The following is a 19,117-nucleotide window of genomic DNA, read 5'->3' on the forward strand; positions in this document are numbered from 1 at the left end:
GTTAGGGCACGTGCCTGGGTTGTGGGCCAGGTCCCCAGCTGGGGGTGCGCAAGAGGCAACCACCCATTGATGCCTCTCTCCAGGGAAGGGGTTAGAGAGAAGAGGAAACTCCTGGACCAATTCAAGGGCCTGTAGGAGTCCCCTCTAATTCTTAAAACTTTTAATTAAAGTACAAGGTATGCCTTTGATTTTTTGAGGTAAAATTCATAACCTAGAATTAACCACTTTAAAAAATAACAACTCAGCCCCGGCTGGTGTGGCTCAGTGGATTGAGTGCTGGTCTGCGAACCACAGGGTCACCGGTTCGATTCCCAGTCAGGGCACGAGCCTGGGTTATGCGCTGGATCCCGGTTGGGGCCATGTAGAGGCAACCACACATTGATGTTTCTCTCCCTCTCTTTCTCCCTCCCTTCCCCTCTCTCTAAAAATAAATAAATAAAGTCTTTTAAAAAAATAACAGTTCAGTGGCATTTAGCCCAGCCCAAATGTTGTGCAAACACCCCCTCTGTCTAGATCGAAAGCTGTTTCGTCATCACCCCAAACGTGCCACGAAGCAGTCACTCCCCCGCCCCCAGCCCTCCCAGCCCCTGGCAGCCTTGCTGCGGGCTGACCTGTCCTGCATATGCTCCCCTTTTGCTGTTCAATCTGTAAGTTACATCCGAGAAGCCCCGTTCCCAAGGGCGAGGAGAGCCGCTGTGAGAAGACAGGCTCACACCCATGCGCTGACTCGGCCACCGTGGTCCTGACTAAAGATCTGGAGACAGCTCCAGACCCCCGAGGACTCAGCAGTGGGCCCACTTAACTGCCATTCTGTCCCCAGCACCACCTGCCAAAGGACCTGGAAGGAGTCTTGCCCACCTGTGTGTTGGGTAACGGACATGAGACCGGGGTCGTGGCTGTGGACTTCGTAGTGGCCCATGAACTTCCTCCAGCCCCTCTTGGCCTTGGTCCAGGGGTCCCTGGAGAACAGTGAGTGAGGCAGTCACCCCCAGACAAGAAAGCCTTTGGGGGAGCCCAGGGGTCCAACAGGGAAGTTTCAGCACACCACTGGAACACACACACACACACACACACACAAGTTTGGTGCCCTGGCCAGTGTGGCTCACTTGGAGGAGCATCGTCCCATAACCCGAAAGGCCTCAGGTTCGATTCCCGGTCAGGGCACATGCTTAGGTTGTGAGTTCGGTCCCCAGTTGGGGTGTGTATGAGAGACAACCGATCGGTGATTCTCCATCACAATTGATGTTTCTCTCCCTCCCTTCCCCTCTCTCTGAAATCAATAAGCACTTCCTCGGGTGAGGATTAAAAAAATACAAGTTAGAGAGGGTAAGAGGACCCGTGGGACTCTATCTGCGTCACTGCTGTCCCCAGGCGGCACAGCAGAGGGCCAAGAGAGACCATCTGAGGCTGGTGACTTCTCCACGCGGGGGAAGTGAGAGCGTGTGAGTGAGCCCTGTGGCTTCCCCAGCTGGGCAGCGCGTGTAAGAGAGGCCTCTTCCTCTCTCACCGCACCCAGGGCACTGAATGAGCAGCCGGGGTACGCAGCAGGACAAACTAAGGGAGGCAGGTCCCACTGACCGCACCAGGGACTCCATCAGGACTGAGAAGGAGCAGGAAGGGGTGGGAGCACAAGGGGTGGCAGTGGCAGGCCGCAGAGGATTGTGGGAACATCCTTGTGACAGAGCAGGGCTCCTCGATTCCCAAAAGAGTCGCATAGCTGCTCCTCAGTGCTACAGAGGGGACCGCTGTAAGTCTGGTGGAACAATAACAAAATATCCTTTTGGGTCTCAGACATCTGTGGAGCACTGTGTCCTGATGAGAGCTGTAATGAATGGCCTTAAATGTCAGGAGGTAGGGAGCGGAGTTTGAGACTTCGTTCTAGCTCTCAGGGGCTTGGACATTCTGTTCAAACCAGAGATGGGGCTCTATTTGCAAGTGCCACTTAATGGCTCATTACAGGTGTCCTGGGGGCAAAGAATGGCCTCGGGCCTTGTCTCTGTTCCACTCCCTCCCTGCCCCGATATCTGCACTCACTCAGCCTTTCCATTAGGAATATCTGCAATGCCTGCAGATTCTGGGACCAGGCTATTGGAGTAGAAACTAAACAAAAATATCTGGATTCTTTTCAGATTCAACAGTTTTGTGTTGTAAAAATCAATATAAACAGAGCAGAGCCCTGGCTGGTGTGGCTCAGTGGATTGAGTGCCAGCCTGAGGACCAAAAGGTTGGCGGTTCGACTCCCAGTCAAGGCACGTGCCTGGGTTGCGGGGCCAGGTTTCCAGTTGGGGACCTGGAAGAGCCAGCCAATTGATATTTCTCCCACACATTAGTGTTTCTGTCCCTCTCTTTCTCCCTCCCTTCCCTTCTCTCTAAAAGTTAAAATAAATACAATCTTTAAAATGGAACCAGTGAGACTACCCTGAATGTCTTATGCCTCAAACCTTTGGATGTTAAAACTGGACAAAATGGCCTAGAACTGAACCTAAAGCGAACAGTTGTTGGCAAAGATAACAAGAAAGCAGATATTGCGACTGCTGGACTGAAAGTTAAAAACATTGTTTGGAATTAACATCCCTACGTTAGCTGGTCTGCACCAAGAGAAATGCATCTGCCGTTGATATAATGGTTCCCGTCCCCCTGCTCATAAATGCCCCATTGCCTTTTGTCTCCTGGTCACAACATTTTGGGGGTTTCTGGCTTTCCAAATAGCTATTCTTCCTTTTCTTTGATCTCAAATAAATGCTTGTTGCCGCTCACTTTGAAAGCCCTTTTATCTTTAGGTGAGCCGTGTGTTCCTTTTGTATGTGTGGTTAGGGGATCATACAGAATAGAAGTTCCGAATTCTGCACTGAGAACTTACTGTTTCTGGAAGTTATCCTTCCTTCCCGACACCTTAAACAGCCCAGAATGCCAGACCTCCACCTGAGTTATGTGAGCCCCTGCGTGGTGTTAGCTTTGGCTTTGCACGACGGAATAGATGGGCATTAGAGGACCAGGGAGACACCCGGAGCTCTGGAAGGAGCCATGTAGCATGGATCAAGGAGCGCCGTATCAGTTTCCAAGGCTGCTATAATAAATCGCCACAAACGCGGTGGCCTAACTCAACAGAAATTTATTCTCTTACAGTTACAGAGGCCGGAAGTCCAAAATCAAGACATATATGCATGTGTTCCCTCTGAGGGCTCCGGGGGAGGGTCTGTCCTTGTCTCCTCCAGCTTCCGGTGGCTGCGGGCATTCCTTGGCTTGTGGCTGCATCACTCCCATCTCTGCCTTCATCTTCATGTGACCTTCCCCTCTGTGTGTCTGCGTCTCTTTCTCTCCTGTCTCTTATGAAGACACTTGTCATTGAATTTAGGTCCCACCTGGGTAATTCAGGATAATCCTATCTCAAGATTTTTAACTCAGAGATGAGGGACAGAGATAAATGTGGACCCTGGGAAAATTCATCAAAGCCCATGGAATAATAGTAGAAATCTGAGTACTCGTTACGAAGGTACTGGAGTTATAATAACCTGCCCATAAAAGCTATTCAGGGAATGACCACAGGAAGAAGTATTTGATTCTTTAATTGAAAGCTCAGCTTCTCCATAGCCTATTGTTCTTTAATCTTTATACTAGAGTTAAGTGTATAACACATCGCCATATGAGAGTATTAGCATATTCTAAATACATATTTACCTTTACCAATGGATTGCATATTTCTAAAAATATTTTTTAAATTTATTTTTAGAGAGATGGGAAGGGAGAAAGAAAGAGAGGCAGAGAAACATCAATGTGTGGTTGCCTCTTGCACACCCCCAACTGGGGACCCGGCCCACAACCCAGGCATGTGCCCTGATTGGGAATCGAACCAGTGACCCTTTGGTTCGCAGGCTGGCATTCAATCCACTGAGCCACACCAGCCAGGGCAGCTTGATCCATTCTGATGTTGATGCTCTCTATTGCATTTTGCTTTTCATTTTGTTCACTGTATTCTTCTTTAGCTACTGAATTTCTGTTTGGTTCTTTTTTATGATTTCTAGTGCTTTGTTAAACTTCTAGTTTTCTTCACATATTGTTTTCCTGATTTTGTTGAATTTTCTTTCTGTTTTTCTTTCTTGTAGCTCACTGGGTATCCTTAAAACCACTATTTTGAATTCTTTATCTGTAAATTGCAGATCTCCATACGCTTGGGCGTCACCCAGTGGTACGTGTAGTACAGGACAGAGTGTGGACTCAGGTGTGACCAGGGCCTCCCGTGATTCAGCACAGAACGTAGACTCTGGTGCCTGAGGGGCTGGCTCTCCCCCAGACACTTACTGGCTCTATCATTCCCATGACGTTAGCGGTTTTATAGTTTCCTAGCGCTCCGTGGGGCGTGGAGTGGGAGAAGAATATAACTTTCTCAGACAGTCAGTGTTACTGTATAGACTCATCTGTGCAAAGTGATCAGAATATGACTGACATATGCGAGCTCTCAGTGATTATTGGCCACACACAGCATCATTATAACTACCTAGAGTTATTTGGCAATTATAAGGAATAAAATCATAATGAATGGAAAATTAAAATAGTTAACTATTTGGTTAAAAATGTAACTATTAGGCCCTGGCTGGTGTGGCTCAGTTGGTGGGGCGTTGTTCTGCAAATCGAAGGGTTGCCCGTTCAAGTCTGGGGTGCGGGTTCAGTCCCTGGTCAGGGCTCATGCAGAAGGCAACTGACCCATGTTTCTGTCTCACATTGATGTTTCTCTCCTTCTCTTTTTCCCTCCTTTACCCTCTCTCTCTAAAAAAAAAAATCGTAACTAATAGACCTTTATTCTCTCTGCCTAAAACACATATCCACTTCCATCTTTTTGCCTGGGTAAGTTCCACTCAACTTTGAGATAACAGCTTAAATATCACCTTCTTTGGGGCCCTGGCAGGGGGACTCAGTTGGCTGGAGCATCGTCCCGTACACCAAAATGTTGCAGGTTTGATCCCGGGTCAGGGCACATACCTAGGATGTGGGTTCGATCCCCAGTCGGGGTGCATACAGGAGGCAACCAATTGATGTTTCTCTGTCTGTCTCTCTCTCTTTCCCTCTCTCTCTCTCTTTCTCAACATCAATAAAATATACCCTTGGATGAAGATTTAAGTAAATAAATATAAATATCACCTCCTCTTGGAATTTCACTTGTCTCCCAAACCGTAGTGAGCCACTCCTTCATGTGTTCTTATAGGTCCTTTCACTTTTACCTTCACAGCAGTTAATACCCTGTTAGACGTCATCTGGTTTCTTATCTTTCTCCTTCAAAAGCCAAGAGGAGCCTAAGGAGACGTGATGGCCGGATGTAAAGTGGTGTCCTGTGTGGGATCCCGGGACAGCAAATTGACATTAGGTATCAACTAGGGAATTCTGAATAAAGTATACATTATGAGAATTCCCTTATACTATCTTTGCAATTTTTCTATATATCTAAAACAGTTCTGAAAATACATTTCATGAAAAATATTTTCGATTCGCCCACGTTCCTACTTCCGTGGGCATGTTGCATTCCCGGTTCCCTCCCACGAGTTCAAAGTCAGATTACTTCACATGTTCTCTTCACAGTTGCTCAATATCAGTCTTGTGATCTCTATTCATTACAATATCTGCTGCTTGTTATCAGCAGGCAAACTCCACGAACCAGGGGAGATTAATGATTGTTTTATCTTTACTATAAAAGGCGATCTCTCGGCAGCTGCCACAGCCTGTCACGGGGGCTACAGCTGAAACGCTAACACCCGGTTCAAAGAACTCACCACCATGTCAGGCGGGTACATGTGGTTTGAAGGGATTCCTTTCCCTGTCGTGGGTTACACCCCGGAATGGCTGAGAGCAATGCAGGAGACTTTTGTGTTTAAGGATGAAGATGTCTTAACACTGTCTTTCCCCAAATCAGGTAAGGGAGCGGCTGAGGTACCGAGACAGGCCGAGGGTGTGTCCCGCCCCCAACCACCAGCGCCTTCTCTTTGCCGGCCCACGTGCAGTGCTTCGGGGGAAAAACCTGTGCCCTAAACCGATCACATTCGGGGACAAGGGGTTAGCCAGATCATACAGTAAGGTGAGCGTTCAGAGAGGGTAAGCGAAGGCATTATATTAGGGAACCCGTGAGAGCAGCTCCTAAGGCAGATTCATGTGCTTGTATGGCGAAGAGGAGCGTGTTGGTGAGCAGTGAAGTCCTCGTAAAAGAAACAGGGAAAAAAGTAATTGTGTGAGACGATGAACCAGGGTAGATTAATGATTATTTTATCTTTACTATAAAAGGTGATCTCTTGGCAGCTGCCACAGCCTGTAAATTAGCTTGATTGTGGTAATCATTTCACAACATATATATATATACATATATATAATCACATTGTACTCTTTAAATATATACATTTTTATTTGCCAGGTGTATCTGAATGAAACTGGGAGGAGGGGGTGAATGAAGCACATCTATCAGAGCCAAAAAAATAAGAAGTACAAAATTTTTTATCTAACTCGAGACTTTTAAAAAATTGATGTGAGACTATTTAATGAAAATAAATATTTTCAGTAAAGGTATCGGCAGGAATTGAAGAGGAGCCCAGCAAATCTGAGGGACTGATCATATCTCTGGGAGGGGAATGGGGAGCGGCGGGGACTGTGGGCTGGGCGAGGACTGAGGCTGGAGGTGCTGGAAGAGGTGTGGTAGTGCAAGGTCAGGGGCAATGGATTTAGGCAAATGGCCAAAAGGTGGAAGCAACCCCAACACCCATTGGCAGGCGAACGGACAACCCAAACGTGGCACAGACATACGGTGGAATATTATTCAGCCTTAAAAAGGACCAAAGTTCTGACACATATGACAACATGGATGAACTCTGAGTACATTCTGCTAAGTGGAACACACCAGTCACAGAATGAGAAATACCCCCTGACCCACTTATATGAACTATGTGATCAAATGCTGAAATAGACAGAATGTAGAGGTTGCCAGGGGAAATGGACAGTTGTTTAATAGGTACAGAGTCTCAGCTTTGCCAGATGTGAAGGCTCTGGAGATCAGTTGCACAACAATGGGAATATGCTTAACACGACTGGACTGTATGCCCGGAAATGGTTAAGCCCTGGCTGGTGTGGCTCAGTGGATTGAGCGCCAGCCTATGAACCAAAGGGTCAATGGTTCGATTCCCAGTCAGGGCACACACCTGGGTTGTGGGCCAGGTCCCCAGTTGGGGGTTTGAGGGAGGCAACCACACATTAATATCTCTCCCTTTCTTTCTCGCTCCCTTTCCTCCCTCTCCCTCTCTCTAAAAAACAAATTTTAAAAATCTTTTTAAAAAATTGTTAAGAAGGCACAGTTTATGTTCTATTTTATCATGATATTTTAAAAAGTCAGATTTAAAAAATTAGTGATCATCCTTTTTTTTTCTTTATCCAGGAACCAACTGGTTGATTGAAATTCTCTGCCTGATTCACTCCAAGGGGGATCCCACGTGGATCCAATCTGTACCCATTTGGGAACGCTCACCCTGGTTAGAGACGACACACGGGTATGAAATCCTAAAGGATAAGGAAGGCCCACGCCTCATCACTTCCCATGTCCCCATCCAACTCTTCCCCAAGTCTCTCTTCAAGTCCAAGACCAAGGTCAGTGCACAATGGTCAAGATAGGTTTGATTAATGCTTTTCAATTTTTAATGTGCTAGGAATCACTTGGGGATCAGACTGAGGCGCAATCTCATTCAGTAGGTTGGGGGGGAGGAGGCGGCTGAGATTCTGCATTTGGCGATGCCACAGTCCAGACCAGAAGCAAAGCAACGTGGTAATTCCAGAATCTTAGAACACCATGTTTTAAACCCCAGTAGAATTTATAACTGTATTACATACTAGATAAACCCCCTTTGGTTGGTGTAAAAAATAATTATCCCATCTTAATTAAATAAATGCCTCCTGCCACTCAGGTAGCAGCAGCAGAAAATTCATAAATCAAGCCTAAATCCGGGGTGATTGCTCCGGCATCATGACTGGTTTCACTAACCACTATGTCTTGTAGACCGAGGAAGCTTAGCAGCCGCGTGAATCCCTCATGGGGATGATGGATGCCATCAGAAGGGATTGTGGGAATCCAGGACCTAGCGTATCTCCGATGATTTTTAGAAACACACTTTCCTGGAAGATGCTAATTGGTTTGTGGGTTTTTTTTTTTTTAATGTTTTATGCTTAAATTAGATTGCCAAGCTTAGAATAATATTCTCTTCTCTTGGAAATGTCACTATGTGTCATACATAGCACAATGAAGTTATTTTTTCTTTTCTTTTAAAGATTTTCTTTATTTATTTTTAGAGAGAGGAGAAAGGAGGGAGACAGAAAGGGAGAGAAACATCAGTGTGTGGTTGCCTCTCACACACCCCCAGCTAGGGACCTGACCTACAACCCAGGCCTGTGCCCTGACTGAGAATCAAACCAGTGACCCTTTGGTTCGCAGGCTGGTGCTCAATGCACTGAGCCACACCAGCCAGGGCCTGTTAGTAATCTTTAAACTATGGTGTATAAATACAACACCACTTACCTTTGAAAACCTTCTGGTCGCTTCCCTTGTGCATAGACTGTAAGACCCCAGAAGGCATAGACATGCTGCTCTCTTCCATTGCTACATTATTGGGGTTATCTGAGTGACTGGTTCATAGGAACTTTAAAATACGTATTTGATTCATGAGTGCAATACCTAATTTATTAAAAGAACCCACTGATATTTAATAGGCATTTTCTAGGAATTGGCTTCCGTCTCCATTTCTGTGAAAATGAAGAAAGATGGGAAACTTTTCATTCTCTCGTTTTTCTCTTTAAGGTGATTTATCTCACCAGAAATCCCAGAGATATTCTCGTGTCTGGTTATTTTTTCTGGACTATTTCAAATTTTGTTAAAAAACCAGAGTCTCTGGAACAGTATTTCGAATGGTTCGTCCAAGGAAATGGTGAGTGAGTGGCAAATACTGCAGCGGGAGGGTTGTCAGCGTCCTTCCTCAGCCCTCATTCTATATCCGACCGCTCTCTCTACGTCTCCCTAACCTGTGGGTATAAGGCTCGCCCTCCATGGAAACCCACAGGTTCTAATCCCACAGACTCTCGCAGGGCCGCAGAACCCCAGCCAGCCTTTCAGCCGGCCCCGTCTCAGACCGCCCTCGCTGTCTAACACACGCACGGAGCACTCGGGCTCTCCTCTCCTCTCCTAATCTGGGGCTTTCTAAAAGTCAGCTTTTCATTGATCTCCTGGACAACACTACTCTGACTTGCCACCATTTGTTTATTTATTTATTTATCCATTTATTTGTTTGTTTTAAACTTGATTTTGAGAGGGAGAGAGAGAAACATTAATTTGTTGTTCCACTTATTTGATGCATTTATTGGTTGATTCTTGTGTGTGTCCTGACTGGGGATTGAACCCACAACCTTGGCATATTAGAATGATGCTCCAACCAACTGAGCAGGACACTGCCACCATTTTTTAAGAGAATATTTTACTTATTTTTAGAGAGAGGGGGAGGGAGGGAGAGAAACATCTATCAGTTGCCTCTTGCACGCCCCCAACTGGGGACCTGGCCTGCAACCCAGGCATGTGCCCTGGCCAGGAATTGAACCAAGGAGCTTTGGGTTCACAGGCCAGCGCTCAATCCACCGACCTACACCAGCCAAGGCTTTTAAAATAGTTTTTATTTATTTATTTTTAAGGAGGGGGAGAGGGAGGGAGAAATAGAGGAAGAGAAACATCAGTGTATGGTTGCCCCTTGCGCACCCCCAACTGGGGACCCTGCCCGCAACCTAGGCCTGTGCCCTGACTGGGAATCCAACCCGCGACCCTTTGCTTCACAGGCCCGTGCTTAATCCACGGAGCCACGCCAGCCAGGGCGCCCCCATTTTTCAGATGCATTCTTGTAAAACTCCCTTTATCCTCTTGTCTTGTCTGTCTCAAAAATGTGTTCATTATCGTCGTATCTCTATCCTTTTAATTCTGCAGTTTCTCGGCTTTCCCAGATACTTGAAATTTTACAAATTTTCCCAAAACTACAGGACTAGTCCCACAGCTCTGCCGTGATATGTCTCCCTAGCTTCAGACCTGCTTCTCTAAAGCCCACGGATACCTGCCCCGGACAGAGCCCCAGAGACCGCTGAGGCAGTACGTTCAGGATAGAACCCATTGTCCCCACGCCCCAAACTGCTCCTACTGCGTATCTACCTTATTAGATAAACAGAACTACCCCTCATTCAAAGGCTAAAAGAATCTGATATTTCCAAGTATCATCTTTCCCCCGCCCCCGCCTCCCGATACCCTCAGCTCTTCCCTGTATCTAAATCCCTCAACCTTGAGTAAAGGAGCTGCGCCCCTGCAGCGTCAGCAGCGAATACGCCTTCGTTAAATCACAAGTATGTATGTGCCCCTCCCTTCCATTGGTGCTTTATTAACCAGAGTCACGGTTCTGTCCCACCCAGATTAGCGTAGCAGGCTCCGCGGTGCCCCCGGGCGCAAGCCCTGCCCTTCGGACCTTGTAGGCTCGGTGGCCGTCACCGCGCCCCATGGGCCCGCCCACATCGCCTGCACCGTTTGCCCTACGCGTAAAGTTCAATTTCGTAATGAGCTGATCCGGGCTGAACTCCTCAGCCCTAAATCCTGCTTTGCTTCAAGTTCCTCTTTCAGGAAAAAAAAAAAAAAAAAAAAAAAGGCAACAGGCGACACCGTAGGGTGGGAGCCGGACATTAAGAGCACACTCCCCCATCAATGCTGTATGTGATCTGGCGGTCCGGTGCGCCCCGAATCAGCGCCACCCCATCAATAGCGGCGGGAGGTAAAGACACGCCCTGAAAACCTCGCCACTATCACCGCGTCGCGATATCTTGCTTATCTGCGCCTTAAAACTCACACACAAGGCTCATCCAATCCACCCCAACATCTTGACTGTTATCAATTAATTCCAATATCGTGAGTTATCTGCATGATCCAAACCCTGGGGCTTAGAGCAAGCTCTGGGTCCTCGGGGACAACAAAGCCCATAGGGGTCTCCTCCCTGGTTACAGTTCCCCCCAGCAAAGTAGTCTGTAGAGGAAGATCAAAACTACGAACATTAAAAATGACAACAAACTCACAACTATCAACAACGGAATCTAAAAAATACAAACAAAATCCAACTAAGCAAACCAGAATAGGAACAGAATCATAGGTATGGGGATCATTTGGAGGGTTAGCAGCTGGGAGAGGGGAGGGCAAGAAATGGGGAAATGGTGCCGGGACTAAGAAGCATCGCTGGTAGGAACAAAATAGATAGGGGGAAGTTTAGAACAGTATCAGGGTCCTGGCTGGTACAGCTCAGTGGATTGAGTGCCTGGCCTGCAAACTAAAAGGTCGCTGGTTCGATTCCCAGTCAGGGCACGTACCTGGAGTGTGAACCAGGTTCTCAGTTGGGGCGTGAGGGAGGCAACCGATCAATGTATCTCTCACACAGCAATGTTTCTCTCCCTTTCTTTCTCCCTCCCTTCCTCTCTCTAAAAATGAATACAGAAAATATATATTTTTAAAAAGAATAGTATAGGAAAGGGGGAAGCCAAAGAACATATATGCACAACCCATGGACATGAACTAAGTGGGTGGGGGAGTGGGATTACTGGAGGGAAGTGGGGTGCTGGATGGAGGGGGGCAAAGGGGGAAAAATGAGACTACTGTAACAACATAATCAATAAAATATACTTTTAAATAATGTCAGGGGGGATAAAAGAGTCTGTGGGACCCGTGGAGCTTGCAGCCCTTTCATCACAGGTGCTCTGGGAAACCTGACCCCTAGAATTCCCTGTGCAAACAACCCCAAGCAACTTTATCCATCAAACGCACCCCGATGGCAGGTGTGGTCCTCTGTCAGGGTCCCCCCCTCCCGCCCCCACCCGAGGCAGACCTGCCAGCAGCCCGGCTGGGTCAGCTCCAGCCAAGGGGAAAATCAAAGGAATGAGCTGGAACTGCTGCTTGCAAGTACCGCCAGAGTCTTTGTTGGTCAAATGCTTCTCCCTACATTTTGTAAGTCCGGAGTTAAAAATTAAATGGGGTGTTCCAAGCTTAGGGTGATCGGGAAGGGTGCCTCTCTGGTGCACGTATGCATGACCTTCTTTCTGGTGTATAAGCCTGAGGGTAGAACTCCTGAAGCAGAGTGGATATGAATTTTCCATTTAAAGAGATAATACAGTTTTCCAGGGTGATGGTATGAATGTGTATCCCCACGATGTAGGCATCAATGTGGGCATATAGCGCTATAAATTTCCCACCAATAGCATGGGAGTGCACCTGTTCCTCCGTATCCTCAGGGACATTTGTTATATGTCGGTATTTTTATGATATTTATTATGGTAATTGTACAGAATAATTAGTGGGGAAATGACATGTATTTTTTAGTTTATCTCTTCACTTACAGGCATAACCCTTGGTTTATCCCTCCCTTTACCTAAAGCTTTCTGGATGTCTTAAATGATCTTCCATGATGTTTTTAATGAAAAGCTTAAACTCTTTTTTTAGCTGTATTTTATTTCTTCTTAGATTAATGGCATCTTTAAACTACATTTTTCAGTTGTTTTGTGCCTAATTTGGAGGAATGTAAATGATTTTGAATGTTGGTTGGGGATTCACCAATCTGAATGAACTCTTCTTAATTATAATTGTTTCCCTGCAGGTTCTTCTTGATTCTCTAGGAAGTATAAATATAACCTTCAAGTAATGACTATTATCTTAATTGCTTTTTTGTTAAGAGAGAGGGGGAGGGAGGGAGAATGAGAAGGAGAGAAACATAGATAATGAAGGAGAGTCCTCGGTCGGTTGCCTCTTGCACATACCCCAACTGGGGACCTGGCCTGCAACCCAGGTATGTGCCCTGACTGGGAATCGAACCAGTGACCCTTTGGTTCACAGGCCAGCGCTCAATCCACTGAGCCACACCAGCCAGGATGGAAAGAAAATCTTAAACCAAGGGAAAGGCTGGTAATTTCCAGAGGAACAATAATTGCAATAGCAACAAGGAAAGCAAGAAAACAGAAAAATATCAAAGGCAGGGAGAGTCCCCTACCAACCAAAAATTCCAAATGCTGCACAGATTTGGGGCAGCAAAAATACCATTCCTGCCCTGGCTGGTGTGGCTTAGTGGATGGAGCACTGGCCTGCGAACCAAAGGGTCACTGGTTCAATTCCCAGTGAGGGCACATGCCTGGGTTGCAGACCAGGTTCCCAGTTGGGAGTATGCGAAAGGCAACCACACATTGTTTCTCTCCCTCTATTTCTCCCTCCCTTCCCCTCTCTCTAAAAATAAATATATAAAATAAAAATAAAAAAAGAAAGAAAGAAAGAATACCATTCCTCAGGCCACGTGGCTGTCTGACAACATCCCCTCAGAGACCCTGGTAGCTGGGGACAGAACCTGCTCTGAATGAGCGCTGCCCACACAAAGTAAATGCCGGACGTTGGACAGCAATTTTCCGTCTCTACACTCACCCATTCATTCAGCAAATAGCCATGACCGCTGTAAATGTGCCAGACGCTGTGTGAGCACATGTGCCCACCAGAGTGAACATAATAGAGGGGTCCCTGCTTTCACAGACTCTGTGACTCACCCATGGTCTCTGTCTCCCCCACACAGTGGTGTTTGGATCGTGGTTCGACCACGCTCGTGGCTGGATGTCTGTGAAAGGGAAGGAGAACTTCCTGATAGTGAGTTATGAAGAGCTGAAGCAGGTAACTGTTGTTCTCACAGTCCGTACCCTGCTCCACACCGTCTTCACCCCCTCTCCTTCCATCCATAGCTTTGTCTCCATTCCGCCTTCCCTGTCCGAGTCGGGCCCTCTGAGGGGTCATTAGGAACGAAGGAAGCTCCCTGGTTCATTGCTCTGCTCCTGGTCCGCGGCCCAAGCCCCACGCCCTCTTTATTCATGCATTCTGCTTCGTTTCAGTTGGTGTCTCCAGGGCTTTTTGTGTGCATTGAAACAGCAGACAGTGGCTTATACTCACACCAGCACCTGGTTCTGAAACTTCTAGGGGCAGGACACGCAGTACCACCGATAGTCTAGGAGTGAGAGGGGACTGAGGAACAAGATGGGACTGGGTAGAAGCCAACTTGGGTTCCAGAGACGTGTCCCACTGTCTGGCAACCCAAAGTGACTGATAGAAGGAGAAGGAGGTCATGAAACCAATCTGTGTGATTATTCTGACGGGCCAAGGGCTGGCCTGACCAGTCAAAGGTGGGAAACGCTGTCAGATGAGGCTCAAAACCAATGAGCGTGATTGAACTATTGAAAGAAGACCTTTGGCCCTGGCTGGTGTAGCTCAGTGGATTGAGTGTCAGCCTGTGAACCAAAGGGTCGCTGGTTCGATTCCCAGTCAGGGCACGTGCCTGGGTTGTGGGCCAGGTCCCCAGTTGGGGTGTGCGAGAGGCAACCACACACTGATGTATTTCTCCCTCTCTTCCCCTCTCTCTAAAAATAAATAAATAAAATATTTTTTAAAAAAGGAAGAAAGAAGGAAGACCTTTGCCTGTTAGTGCGATCTTGGAAAAAAGAGAAAAGGGCATAAGCACGGGCTTTTGCTTCTATCTGACAAATGTCACTCCCCGTCATCTTCCTCGGGTCTTTCTGTCCGATCCTCTATGGTTTTCACATGAATTTCATTTTTACCTAAAGTATTTATGACAAGTTTAGCAACTTCTGGTGCGTGTTTCCATACCTTCCTGGAATTATACTTTCAAGCCACAAAATGAACTTTTATTATAGCAATGACTATAGTTGTGCTTTTTCTTTCCTTTCTCCTTCTCCTCCTCCTCCTCCTCCCCCTCCCCCTCCCCCTCCCTCTTCTTCTTCTTCTTCTTCTTCATCTCCTTCTTCTTCTCCTTCTCCTTCTCCTCCTTCTCCTCCTTCTCCTCCTTCTCCTCCTTCTCCTCCTTCTCCTCCTTCTCCTCCTTCTCCTCCTTCTCCTCCTTCTCCTCCTTCTTCTCCTTCTTCTCCTTCTTCTTCTTCTTCTTCTTCTTCTTCTTCTTCTTCTTCTTCTTCTTCTTCTTCTTCTTCCTTTGTTATATCTCTTAGGCATAAGACCTGGAGTCCAGGAATTCAGGTCTAATTTCAGCAAGCCCCCAATAAATCTGCTGCCCCCAGGAACTGCCTATGCCCTGTTTAACATAGCTCTCTTTTCTGGTGACAGGATTTTAGCGGCTTCCCTGATCTCAGAACCTACTTCCCTATCCCTAGCTCCATCTGGACTTTTGACAGTCCCGCCAACTCCCCCACCCCTAAGAAGCCCTCGCTTTGCTGCTACTCGGGGCTGACACCATTTTGGCCTCAGCCCCCCTGTTTGCAGCCAGCCAAATAAATCTTATACAGTCATGGCCTGTTCTCCTGTTGTCCCTCTCACTCGACTGAAACTAACAATATCATGTTGGCTCGTGGAATAAAGAAAAAATTTAAAACACTGTCACTCTAAGAGGAAGGTCTATGATTCAAAGCAAAGTGTTAGTATTAAAATCCATTTTTAATAATCATAATAATAACCTTCCAGTACCATGTGCCAAGTTCTAATTATCGAAATAATATACAAGAAAATCTTGTAAAAGTCTGTGGTATTCAAACAGAAGTTATGAAAACCTGTCTTATTTGATGGCACAGTCAGGCCTTGAAGTCAATCCCCGAAATCTTTGTCAGGTCCTCCCTAACCCTCTCCTGGCTTCATCCTCATTGTAATTGTCTAGAAGCCTTTCTAAAAGTCTCATTAGAAAACCCACACCCTGTGTTTTACTGGTAAGGTGTCCTGAATTCAGTTACACTGGGAAATTCATGTTGAATCCATCTTTTACATAGTTGTGTTCTTTCTTTCTTTCTTTCTTTCTTTTAAGATTTTATTTATTTTCAGAGAGAGGGGAAGAAAGGGAGAGAAACATCAATCAGTTGCCTCTCCCATGCCCCCAGCTGGGGACCTGGCCCACAACCCAGGCACGTGTGTGCCCTGACTGGGAATCGAACTGATGACCTTTCAGCTTGCAGGTCGGCGCTCAATCCACTGAGCCGCACCAGCCAGGGCTGCTCTTTCTGTTTTACCGTCTTCCCTTTCTTCCTCCTGGTCACGTCCAACTCAACACTTCTCGTTTTTGTGCTGTTCCACTCCTCTCCCTCGCCCTCCTCCTGCTGCTGCTCCTCCTGCCTTTCCCTCCTTCTCTACGTGCTTCCCCTTCCCCACCCTCTCATTGGCCTTTTCTTCTTCCAGGACACAAGGAGCGCTGTACAGAAGATCTGCCGATTCCTGGGCAAGACATTAGAACCAGAGGAAATGGACTTAGTCCTCAAGAATAGCTCCTTCCAGGTCATGAAGGAAAACAAGATGTCCAATTACACTCTCCTGCATGGCTCGCTTTTAGATGGGAAGAATGGATCATTCATGAGAAAAGGTAGATGAAAATGGCCCCCTTCAGAACATATCAGAGTATGCAGGGCATTCTTGTACGTACAGGACGGCATTAACAGTTGGCACTAGGGTGTGTCGGGACTCATCAGCTTGACCTGCGCATCGCCCAGAGAACTCCTCACATGCTCTTAACAGGGCGTCTCTTTTCCGAGCACTGCTGTGGGCTGCAGACCCTTGGAGAACGTTGATTGGACCTGACTTAGGCCATTCGGATCCTCTCTCCTCTGGTTTTGGCACGGGGGTACCCACTCTACAGCAGTGCCCAGATGCACCTGCCGTGCCCGCTGACCTGCCGGCTGGGACTGCGCAGGGAGGTGAGCACAGGAGAGGGACGGTCAGGTTGGTGCTACCCCACTGCTGACTTAGAGCCAAGAACCGGCCTGAACAAGGACGTGCGTGGACAATGACTCAGCTGGGAAAAGGAGAGAGGAGACGTTTTTCACTTAGCTGTCTTGCTATCAGACATTGTGCTGAATGATTCACCATGTCCGTACCTCTGGGCTGAAAATGAATGAAGAGTGTCCACTGCATGGGACAAGAGGAACCTGTTGTCCCAGAGCTGTGAGTTCAAGTACACCCAGGATGATCCATGGAAGAAAGAATGTAAATGATTCAAAAGACCTCAAATCAGTGGGGGCTACCACCCAGGACTAATGGGATATGGGCCACCACCCCAGTCAGCCAGGGGGTCAGAGGATCAAGACAAAGAGGTGAATTCTCAATCCATAAAACCTAGAAGGAGCCCTGGCTGGTGTGGCTCAGTGGACTGAGCGCCGGCTTGCAAACTAAAAGGCCACCAGTCCGATTCCCAGTCAGGGCACATGCCTGGTCCCCGGTTGGGGGTGTGCAAGAGGCAACCACACACCGATGTTTCTCTCCCTCTTTCTCCCTCCCTTCCCCTCTCTCTAAAAATGAATAAATAAAATCTTATAAAAAATTCATTATAGTAAAAATTGTTCTAATAATGAACATGATGAGCACAAGAGTGACATATTTATAAGGCAGCAACTATTTATGAGACATTCTGCTGTATTATTTCTATGCATATAAGTATAGAATATATATTACTAATTTATATATCATTATAGTTATTCTGTTGTAAACTTAGCTAATGTATTAGTTTAGTTAATATATTAATATAATGCCTAAGTGTTAATTTCTGTGATATACAAAATAATAATATAATCATAAATTAAGAGTATTGTTTCTGGTGTTAAAATCTTTTGCTTCAAATCCACATCTATAACTTTCAAACTGTGTAACCTCTTATGGTCTCTTTCTCCTCATCTGTAAAATGGGGAAAATAATAGTACATCCCTGATTCCTTTGCTCATCCTTTCAACAAATATTTGAGTAGATGCTATGTGTCTATGACTCTGCAGCACTACATCTTTAGCAAAGTTTGTGACTTTCTAAAACGTATATTGGAGATCCATGCCATACAGAGGCACACACACACAAAGGGAAAACATAGAGCATGTCATACATGATAGGCGTTATGAGGTGAAATACGAAGCAGGGATGGGGGTTGTGGGTGGGAGCGAACCTCACTGAGAACACTGCCTTGGAGTGAAGACTTACAAGAAGCCAAGGGGCCAGACATGGATGTAGCTGTGGAGCGGCAATCCAGGAAGAAGGAACATGAAACGCAAATAGTTTGAGAAAGGAGAGCTGTCTAGCGTGTCTGAGGCCAAATCAGAAGACGCAGCACAATAGAGTTGAGTGAGCAGGGGGATGGCCATAAGAGGTGGAGTCAGAGAAACGAGAGGGGACAGGGTCACCTGAAGCCATGTGGAAGCCATAAGCAGCTTCTCTGAGTGACACCAGAAGTCCTTGGAGAATCTGAGCAGAAAGCGACATGATCTGGAGTCACATCACCTTGTGCCTCAAGAAATCAAGATGGCTGCCATCCTGAGACTAACTTATAACGGAGGAAGATCCCAAACAGAGATTGACCAGAAGTCCAATGCAGCTGAGAAATGGTGTTGGCTTGGGTCAAGGCGGTAGAAACAGAGGTGGTGTGACGTGGCCAGATTCTAGGTGTATCAGAACATAGAGCTGCATGATTGCTGATGACTGGTATACATGGTGGGTCGGGAGAGGGGAGGGTGTAGGAAATAATTTCCTGACAGGAGGAAGTGGGTGCGGGAATGGCTACGGGCAGGAGAGGGCTCACCAATGGCTCATTGGTCCTCCTGCTGCATTAACTACAGAGATGTGTTGGGGTCTTGAGACCTACCCCTACATCCGATCTGAGTTTCTGTTTTATGTTTGTCAGGCATTGCTGGGGACTGGAAAAATCACTTCACAGTGGCCCAAGCCGAAGCCTTTGACAAAATATTACAGGAGAAGATGGCAGATCTTCCTCAAGAGCTGTTCCGATGGAAATAACGTTCAAAGACTTCTACATCTTGTAGAGATAAATATGTGTTTTCCTCCTGGAATGCCTGGCGGTAATTGCATAAAGTCTGTTATTTCATCCCAGAGACTTGAATGATCAAATCTCTGAACTTCGGTAACTTGATTGTTAAAAATTACCAGGGTGTCTCTAGTTCACTGTATGGCAGCCAAACTTTTAAAAAATATTTAATACATACAGAATGATATAAAAATAATATAACTATTACCCAAAGCTATGCCAAAGTTTTTTACAAAAATGAGAAATAAAATTACAGAAACAGTGAA

At 46.5% G+C, this 19,117-nt stretch overlaps 1 protein-coding gene across 1 annotated transcript; it reads left to right on the forward strand.

The window, feature by feature from the left end:
- The first annotated feature begins 5,696 nt into the window (after positions 1-5,696).
- On the forward strand, positions 5,697-19,117 carry SULT2A1 (sulfotransferase family 2A member 1). Its single transcript, XM_090259755.1, has 6 exons — positions 5,697-5,902; positions 7,406-7,614; positions 8,816-8,942; positions 13,629-13,723; positions 16,235-16,415; positions 18,711-19,117. The coding sequence occupies exons 1-6, from the start codon at positions 5,767-5,769 to the stop codon at positions 18,821-18,823; spliced, it is 861 nt and encodes a 286-aa protein (XP_090115881.1). The 5' UTR covers positions 5,697-5,766; the 3' UTR covers positions 18,824-19,117.

This window comes from Furipterus horrens, unplaced genomic scaffold (genome assembly GCF_987537825.1).
Source record: "Furipterus horrens unplaced genomic scaffold, mFurHor1.1.pri manual_scaffold_13, whole genome shotgun sequence".
NCBI classification, from domain to species: Eukaryota; Metazoa; Chordata; class Mammalia; order Chiroptera; family Furipteridae; genus Furipterus; species Furipterus horrens.